Consider the following 9,235-nt stretch of genomic DNA (forward strand, 5'->3'; position numbering starts at 1 on the left):
TCAAACTTTCTTGTAACACTCTATTCATACTGCAATGAAGGCTCTAGAAATTTAACTTTAGCAGCACTGTACTAAACCAGTTGATGGTAAAACAATCAGCTCAATATTCACCAGCAGTCAAAAAGGGGTGTTTTTTTTTCCCAGCACACTATACTTACGCAGTGTACAGGCATAACTAGGCTTATGCTTTAGGTTAAGATAACTAGGAAACTCCTTGTCGTTGCAGCTGCTCAGATGAAGGGGTCAAAGACATTAGAGAAAAATCTTGTTGGGGTTTTAAAGTACAGAAATGGACTCAGAGTTGTTTCTCAGGAGAGCTGCTGGCAGGTGAGAGGGTTTTCTGTTCTGGCTTGTCACTTCTGCCATTCACCACAGAGCCCTGCCAGAGGAAGCTGAACCCCAGCTCTGACACAGCACAGCTGTTTTTGGGATCCCTGCACCTCAGTTTCCCTAACTTCTCCAGTGACTGCCAGCCAGTGTATTTTTAGGGACGGGCTGTGTGGATCACAGCTGAGAGAGGTGATCTGTACTGCTCTCATACAGCTTAGGAGCATCTCTGAGCTGCCAGCAGTGGCTCTGCTGCAGTTTTGCTTTGGCCTTCGAGTGAGGAAGGGGCTGTAACTTATCTCTCCTGGGAGCAGAACTGGGCTTAAAATATGATACTGAGAAGGAGTCTCTGTTATTTAGCTTTTTTCTCTTGCCTTGGTTTTCATTTTATGGATGTCACTGATAAATGTCACCCTGTTTTTATGCTGGTAGGGGTTTGCTGGGAGAGGGAGATATTCTGTGGGTTTCTTGGAAGATGGTAACCAAAAGGATGTTACACCTTAGCCTCTTTACTCTTGAACTTACCCAGAGGTGAGTTCCAGCTATGCTCCTTCATTTTTTTTAGTTACTGTGGGGTAATGACAATTCATGTAAAGGGCTATGTCAAAAGTTTGCAGACCCCTTACAGTGGGATAAACAGGTACCAATCAGCAAGATCATAATCTGACCCCTGGCACTGGGCTTGTGTTAAAGAACCATTGCCTTTATTTCTTTTTTTCTTGTCCACTAATGTGCTGGGCATTTGCTTTATCGAAGGTACACAAGCTTCTCTGCCTGGAGATTAAATTGTTTACGTTGTGTATTGACAGTGCAAATTCAGCAACCAGGTTACAGGCGCAAACCTCTGAGCTAATTAGAAGGCTCTAACAACACAGAGGCCAGGTTTAGTAACGCTGCGAGGGGAAGGATAGCAACCATTAGGAACAGACAAATCTTCAGTCTCAGTTGCCCTCCTGTGAGCATCACAACCTGCCACACAAAAGTGTGTTGAGAGAAATGGCAGGAAAAGCTGTGTCTGTGATGTTGTGAATGCCTGTACTCACTTTTGTCTGGGAGTGAAACTGAAGCTTTTATCTTCTTCTCTCAATTTATACTCATCTTGTATTATTGTCTTTTAATAATGGAATTATTCTTTGAAGATTGTGGAGGGAAAAAAATGAGCACTGAAAACCTATCTGCCTCTGTTTAGCTTTTTAACCTGTTTTTGCCTGCCTGCTCTTCCAGAAGACAATGGCAGATCCTTCAGTGGTGGATCACCTGACACGACTGAAACTCAAACTCCTAGAAAAGGTAAGGGAATAATTCTGCAGTGGTCACCTTTTTTATGCTTTTTGCTCTTGCATGTTTAAGCATTAACACAGTGCTTTAAAATAGTATAACTCTACTGAGATACACTGAGGAGTGGTACTACTTAACTGTCACTTTCTTAAGTAACATTGTGCAAGTTTATGTGGACCTACAGTAAATTAAATTGATTTTGTGGGAGATGTCACCAGTTAGCTTAAAGCCAGTTTGAGCTGTGACAGGCAAAGTTTAGGAGCAAATCGTGGGTAAAGAGAATCTCAGATTGTTTTAAGGCAATTTCATGTCTGCTTTCATATAAGATGTGTTGCCTGGTCAGACCTTTGCTGAATCAAGAGTCCAGATCTTGGACTATCAGGCAAGCTCAAACTGAACATTATCAAGTTCTTCATATGATGCAGCTCTCTTCCCTACAAAATAAATTATGTATATAACTCCTGATTCATGATGCTATCAACTTTCAGGTCTGGAATAGCCTGGACAGTTGGAAGCATGACTATTCTTTACTGTAACTAGATTTGTAGTGAGACATTTCATACTTCTTTAAGAACTACCATTTTTCTCCATTTCTGCTCTATTTCCTCCATCCCAAACCTGTGCCATGTTTGGAAATCCTTGTGAGCTTTTCTGCCTGACTTATAACCAGTTCTGGTTATGGTTCTGCCAACAGAGACTAGAAAATGAACAGGAGAACCTAGAGAAGATGGAGTTGTCTCTCCTAGCTGCAAGTAAGAGAAGCATTTTTTCTAATTATGGGCATACTTTGGAAAGGGCTTGGCTATGTTCCCAGGCATGAGTTCCTCAGGAGATGATCCCCTCTCCTTCCTAACAGCTGTGAGCTGACTGCTTTTTATCTTTTGAATTTCTTCCTGACCAAGGGAAGTGAACAACCAGCTGAGCACTAACATAAGATGACTTCCTGCCCAGGTATCCTCTGCAGCCTCTCAGCTGCAGCTGCTGGCTCAGCTGGAGCCAACTGATGGTGATCCAGTTTGTCCTAGCTCTTACACCTAGGAGTGAGCCCCTGTTGTAGTCCAGCTGTTTGCCTGGTTTTGGTGATCCTGAAAAGGCAGGAGGAACACTTCATTTCTTTGCATGGCACATGCACTGTTTATATTATCTGTGGATTCAAAGCTACCAGTAGAAGCTCAGTGATATTTCTAGATTGTACTCTGGGCTCCTTTTCATTGATCTGATGCACAAATAGTTGGAAACGTCTAATGCTGTGGCCAAAAATTTTCCAAAAAACCCTATAACAACTTACAGTTTCAAAATACGAAATGGTGCTTTCCAGGGCAGATGCCAGGCATGGCTCCAAAGTACCTGAAAACATTCTTGCTTATCTTCATTACAAGCAAGTTCAAAATCAACCACGTGTGGGACAAACTGCAAAGGAAGTTGACTCAGAGCAAAATAGAAACAGAAAAGTTGGCTTTCAAACCTGAGTTTGTTTTGAGCTGTTACAACAAACAGTCATCCTCGGCATGCACAGGGTACATCTCGAAACTTTTGGGCTGAAATGGACTCCTAAACCAGGAGGTTAAAAGGGGGCTTTAGAAAGTAATCTAAAGAGCTTATTTTCAGAGAAGGTGTTTTGCCTTTGTAGAGCTGCTGAACAGCTGTGACTGCACATGGCATAAAGTCATTATCCATACACGTATTTGACAAGAAAAGTAGCCCAAGCCTTTTGTGGAAGAACTCAAGCTATCTAATAACACATTTTCCACATTATTATCATAATACAGGTGCTGTAATAGCTCTGTCTTTGTGATCCTTTGAGAAGATAATGGACTTTTCCTCTTCCAGGGAACAGACCTCAGGATATGCTCCAAAACGCCCTGAGGCGAAGGAAAGATCTGCTGCAGGAGCTTAGGGTAAGAGCCCTCTCTGGCCAGAAGCAACAGGCAGGGCCCAGTTACCTGCACATCCACTGCTGATGTAGATTCAGTGTTTTCCTGTCCTTTAGTTCTGGGGCTGGGCAGGATTTAGTACTCTGCTGCTTTGGAATATAAAGGCTGGGCCAGCTAATCAGGGAGAGGGCCTGGGGAGCAGCTTGGCTTCCCTCACTACAGCTGTGGAAGCTTGCACCTGCTTCAGGTATTCAGTGGGATGATTCTGTTTGTCCTGAACTGCTGTATCATAAACTTTCTGTGCCAAAATGCAAAGAAGGGATTTTTAGTGCTGCCGAAGTAGGGACAATAGTAATTGTTATTTATTCCTAGTTTGTGGAGGGTACCAACTATTAATGAAATGTTTTCCCAGACTTCTGGTGGCTTGTTCTGCACAGTTGGTTTTTTTTTTCCAATCCTTTTTTCTTACTCTTCCAGATCTGTGGGAAGGAAAACTTTATACTTACGCAGGCACTGGCAGTGCCCTACTGCAGGTTCCCAGGGGCTAATCCCATTTAGTCCAGAGAGCATAACTATACTGTCTGCCTTGCTGTGACCAGATTTTCTTTACGAAAATACTTGATTTTGAAGGATCAGCACCTTCTGGAAGAGCTTTCACAGCCACCTGCACCAGCTGGAGGGCACTGCCATAACCACAGAGCTGCCCTCCCACAAGTCTACCAGATCCCTTTTCCAGCTTCCCAAGTGGAGCCACCAAGGATTATCCAGCAGATGGTAAGGATTGTCTCCTGGAAAACACCACTAGCACTGTGCCAGCCTGAGCTGACAACCATTTGGGACCTGTATGGAATTCCTCCTCCCACAAAAAGGGAAGAAATGCCTCTAGCTCTTTTACGGGACCCTTGCTGCCCTCAGCAAAACCTATGGGGAAATCATCTTGCAAATAAGGCCCAAAATTAACGATGGGAATAGTTTACCCTTGGAACAAGATGGCAAAAAGAGTGGCAGGGCTGTCCACGCTCCAGCCTGGCCATTCAGCCACTTTCTAATGCACATCGCTGTCTGCTCATGCAGCCCACAGCCTCAACAGCTTCTCCACGAGGATCCCAGAGTTTTCCTGAAACCTAGGCAGATGACAGCCGTTCCCATAGACAGGGGTGCTGGCCAAAACCAACCTCGACTTCTCCATTTTCCTTCCTGTTCCAGATGCCAACTCAGCCTGCCACCATCATCCAGCAGTTGCCTCAGCCATCCCCTCTGATCACGCAGATTCCCCCAGCCCAGCCCTTTGCAGCCCCCCGCTCTGGGAACATTAAAGAAGGTAACAAACTCTCCATGTGTCAGCCAGCTCCTGTTGCCAGGCCTGGAAAGGGCAGGGCAGGTACCATGGCAAGTGGAAGGGGGCATGGGACGGTGTCCAAGCTAGTTAATGACGTGCTGTTTCATGAGCTGGTGGAGCTTTGGGAGTTGTACTCCATAAGTGGGATGGGTACCAGTTGTGGGAGGCTTTCAGGCAAACTCTTACCACTAAAACTAAGGAAAAAGGAACTACAAACTCAAGGGAAGATTGGGAAAGCAACACAGCTTAACTCATGGCTCTGAGTAATATTAAGAAAGTCAAACTCATGCACATGGATGATTCCAGAATTAGCAAACAGGGTTCTAGAGTTTGGTTTTATTCTTTTGTTCCTTCCTGAGATGCTGTTCAGTCTCCTCAGGCTTTTATTTGTGCCCTGTGTTTGGAAACAAGACAGAACATCTGAAAGTGTTGTTCTAAATATAGTGCAATGCCAATAAAAGGGTTTGTTTCTAAACAGAGGTGGGTGCTACTCTGAAATAATACATGAACTAAAACCTGGGATGACTACCCTGGCTCAGCCTTCAGCCAAAGGTTCATCCCATACAGGAATCCTCAGTCATGAAACCGCAATATTTCTCAGCTCATGCTTCATCTAAGTGTCTGGATTTTTGAATCTGAGTTTATTTCCATAACCAAAATATTCCCAATCCATTCATGTTTTCTCTGATGCTGCTACATGTAAACTACTTCTTGTATGATCAGTAAAAAGGAAAATGAGAGTTGCCTTCATTATTTTTTCCCTTCTTTTTTTCTCACCTCTCCCTCTTCACTTCTCCCCAAGTGAATTAGTTATACTGCACAAGTCCTTTGGAACCCAAAGGAGATTTGAGGTGCATGAAATGACAGTTTGAGGGTTGGGCTTGATGATGTTAAAGGTCTTTTCCAACCTTTACAATTCTATGAGTCAGTGGACTCTCAAGTTGGCACTGCAATATCACATAAATTTGAGGAAACCACTCACATGGAAAGCAATGATCTGGGGCTGAAGCAATGGAGAGCACAGCCAGGAGCCTGTGCATGCTGGAGTAAGGGAAATCTGCAGCTCAGCTCTTCTCCATTCTGCCATTCAGCATAGCTAGGGGTGTGGGCCTGCAGGGGAAGCAACAGACAGAAGACAGTCAGCAGCAGCTTTCTTGTAGAAGGGAGGAGAAACAGGAAAACTGGTATGAACAATCCCACTCACAGACATTAACTTTGCACTTTCTGGGGAAATAATGCCAATATTCTTCATGTGCCCCTTTCAGCTGCTTTGCCTTGGTTGCAGTGACCACTCTGTGTGCTTGAGGGCACTCCTTACCACGATGACTCTGCTGCTTGTCAGTCGTGGATAAAACTCTTTTCCTCTTTTCTTCTCTTCTCTTCCCAGATATGGTAGAGATGATGTTGATGCAGAATGCTCAGATGCACCAGATCATGATGCAGAACATGATGCTGAAGGCTCTTCCACTGACAGCGCTCGCACAGCTTGGGGGAGCCAGCTGTGCCGTGCTCCAGCACACGCAGCAGGTAACAACACCCCATCCTGAAGGGCATCCTCACCCACACCAGGCCATGGCTCATCATCCTGGGAGGGCACAGGGCCTGGCCAAAACACACAAAGAGCTGGGAGAGCCAGAAGACTGTGGAGGACACTGCACCTTAGGAAAGATGACAGAGGAAGAGCATGCCCTGATGCCCACCTTCCTCTCCAGGCCATCCTGTCATTCTGCATTTCCCTGACATTGACTGATGGAATAAATTGGAGGGAGTGGGATCTGAGTATCAGGTGAAATCTGAAGTCACTGAGTGTTTTTGGACCTTCTGTACTGGAACCTGCAAACTCTTCTCCAGACACATTCCAAAGGTCTTTCCCAAGGGGTGGCTGAGTGGAACTCTGGGCCCTCAGCCAGGGACTCCCCCATGGGGGCACAGGTTTCTGCAGCCACCCTTTGTCTCTCTCCAACAAGGACCTGCAGCTTGCTGCTCCCCTGGCCGTGAAAGCAGACAGGCCCAGGCCACCTGTGGTGCACCACCACCACCATTACCCTCCCATGGGGGTGTTCCCAGTGCCCCCCAGGAGCTTCCCATCCACATCCACAGCACAGCACTGGACCGGCAGCTCTGCCCAGCCTATGTAAGTAAGCAGTCAGCTGTGACGTGCACTTGTAGCCCTTCTCCCTGCCCAGGTGGGGTGGCGAGGCAGGTTGTGGAATAAATGTGGGGATCTGACAAGGATGTGGATCACACAGATCCCCCACCCTGCCATGCTGCATTTCTCTGCTCTGCAGGGGCTCTCACCCTGCTTTTTGGGTCTCCCTGTGAACCCAGCAGTCACCTGCTAAATGAGGTGGGGGGAAGTGTTTTACATTCAGGCTAAGGTTCCCAGCAGGATTTATGTTCTTAAAGCACTGCTGAGACATTTGCTAATCAGGAATTCCGGGGGAAATAAACTCAAATCACCAGCTTAAAAAATGGCACAAAGGAAGGGGAGTATCAGAAATAATGCTGAGCCTTTGCCATAAGCTTGTGCTTGCAGCTGAAGGGGGTGAGTTTCAAGCGCAGAAATGGATGAACTTCTCCCCAGGATGCTCCCGGATCCCTAGAGCCCTTGAGCTCTGTGCAGAGGTCACAGCCAGCTCCTCCAGGGGCTCATTTGCTTTGTGCCTTCCTCTGAGCTTGTCCTGCTTGGCTTCCTAGGTGCTAGAAAGTTCTTACATGCTAAGGCTGGTGAAGAAATGCTCCTTGCTAGAGCATGGAAGGGTGCGTGACATGGGGACACACTGTGAGAGCTCAACTTTTATTTCTGTGCCATGGCTCTTTCAGAGCCTTAGTGAACAGGACAGGATGGAGGCAGCTGCAGCCCTGGGCATGGGTGACCTGCTGGCAGGGGTATCTGTACAGCCCTCTTTAGCAGAGGATTTGAATTCCTGAACTGATTATTTACCTAATGGGATTATAAGAGATGAAGATTTCTACCTATTTCCCTTTGACATGGGTTTGTAATCTGAACCAGTAAAGAACTCCTGGCTCCTGTCAGAATCAGTGCAATTCACTGTTTGCAGAAATCAGTAAAGGTCTTGTTGTGGCCTTTAAACTGGTTCTTCCTCTTCTTCAGCTGCCTTCCACCACAAGGTATGAGACCAAACACATCTTTTTGCAGCTGCAGCACTGCTGGCTGTTACTAAACACAATAACCCCATTTTTCTTGTTGCAGGTGGCCCACACACTGACAGTACATGATCTTCTGCAAGTGGACCGTAGCCTTTCTAAAACCAATAAAATCCTGATGTTCTTCCTCAGCCATTGACACGTCTTTTTCTTCAGCAACATAAATCAAGCACTTTTCCCTCCTTTACTTTTCCTATTAGTTTTCAAAGGGCAGGCTTTAATCCATGCCCATGCTATCCTGTTCTTTTTAGTTTTATTTATGACTCCTTAAAAGGCTCACTCAGAGTTTTTATCAGGCAACACATTTTCATGCTCTCAGCAGTCGGATTTTGCTTAGTACAGAAAGATGAACAATGATTTTGTAGCACTTTTTCAATATCTTCCCGCCTTCTGTTTTTAAAGTGGAGAACATCAGTACACTGGGTTTGCCTGGTGCAGTTTCTGAGTGAGTTTGATTAAGAAAACCCAGGGACCTAAATTTTGTTTGGAATGAAGGAAAGATAGTAACTGTCACTGGTGGAAGCTAATTGTGTGCTGTCTGTGTTCCAAAAACAACTAATGAATAATTTATTTACTGTGTAAAACCTACCTTGCTCTTTCCCCTCTCTGCTCTGTTGTCTTTGAGATTCTTACCGCTCTCTACAACTTCTCACTCTCTACAACTACATGAAAGAGGAAATGGCCTCAAGTTGTGCCACAGGAGTTTAGATTGAATATTAGGAAGAAATTCTTAACAGAAAACATTGTCAGGCATTGGAATGCCCAGGGAAGAATTTGAGTCCTGCCCCATCCCTGTAGGTCTTTATTAGTCATGTAAATGTGGCATTGAGGGTCATGGCTTAGTGGTGTGCTTGGCAGTGCTGGGTTAACAGTTGGACTCGATGTTCTTAGAGGGCTTTTTCTACCTTAACGATTCTATGAGCCAAATCTGCTGGTGCCTGGCAGGTTCAGCAATAAATTGTACTCAGTGATGCAAATGTCTGCACTTTCACTGTCTGCTGTTTAATTATTGTATGTTGGCTCTAATTGGCTTCCCCCTTTTCAATGCTTACTGTGGGCAGCATTGGCTCAGCAGAGTATTTCCTCCCAAGGATGGGCATGTGAAATGGTGCCTGCAAAGATGTTTCCTCACAGCCTCATCCAAGTCCTGGAAAGCTTCTGCAGAGCAGGCATGGACCCTCTCCTAAGCATCACACCCCAAAAGGCCTGAGCCACGCACAGCTTCCTTGGATGAAAAATGTCTCAAAGA

General features: G+C 45.5%; 1 protein-coding gene across 5 annotated transcripts; it reads left to right on the forward strand.

The window, feature by feature from the left end:
• The first annotated feature begins 675 nt into the window (after nucleotides 1-675).
• Nucleotides 676-8,117, forward strand: C7H21orf58 (chromosome 7 C21orf58 homolog). Of its 5 annotated transcripts, XM_048309800.1 has the most exons (8): nucleotides 1,171-1,617; nucleotides 2,300-2,357; nucleotides 3,436-3,503; nucleotides 4,110-4,253; nucleotides 4,686-4,800; nucleotides 6,206-6,345; nucleotides 6,786-6,952; nucleotides 8,033-8,117. In XM_048309800.1, exons 1-8 carry the CDS (start codon nucleotides 1,558-1,560, stop codon nucleotides 8,046-8,048), a joined length of 768 nt encoding a protein of 255 aa, XP_048165757.1. In that variant the 5' UTR covers nucleotides 1,171-1,557; the 3' UTR covers nucleotides 8,049-8,117. The 5 variants fall into 5 exon arrangements, with proteins under 5 accessions (XP_048165756.1, XP_048165755.1, XP_048165757.1 ...); XM_048309799.1 differs by lacking the exon at nucleotides 8,033-8,117 and adding an exon at nucleotides 676-858 and having other exon boundaries at nucleotides 1,552-1,617; nucleotides 6,206-6,878; XM_048309798.1 differs by lacking the exon at nucleotides 8,033-8,117 and having other exon boundaries at nucleotides 1,170-1,309; nucleotides 1,552-1,617; nucleotides 6,206-6,878.
• Nucleotides 8,118-9,235: the final 1,118 nt, after the last annotated feature.

Source organism: Corvus hawaiiensis, chromosome 7, assembly GCF_020740725.1.
Source record: "Corvus hawaiiensis isolate bCorHaw1 chromosome 7, bCorHaw1.pri.cur, whole genome shotgun sequence".
NCBI classification, from domain to species: Eukaryota; Metazoa; Chordata; class Aves; order Passeriformes; family Corvidae; genus Corvus; species Corvus hawaiiensis.

Coding starts and splice junctions, on each gene's coding strand:
- C7H21orf58 (XM_048309799.1), top strand. CDS start 1,558: ATGGCAGATCCTTCAGTGGTGGATCACCTGACACGACTGAAACTCAAA. Junction 2,358..3,435: donor GTTGTCTCTCCTAGCTGCAA/GTAAGAGAAGCA, acceptor TTCCTCTTCCAG/GGAACAGACCTCAGGATATG. Junction 4,254..4,685: donor CAAGGATTATCCAGCAGATG/GTAAGGATTGTC, acceptor TTCCTGTTCCAG/ATGCCAACTCAGCCTGCCAC.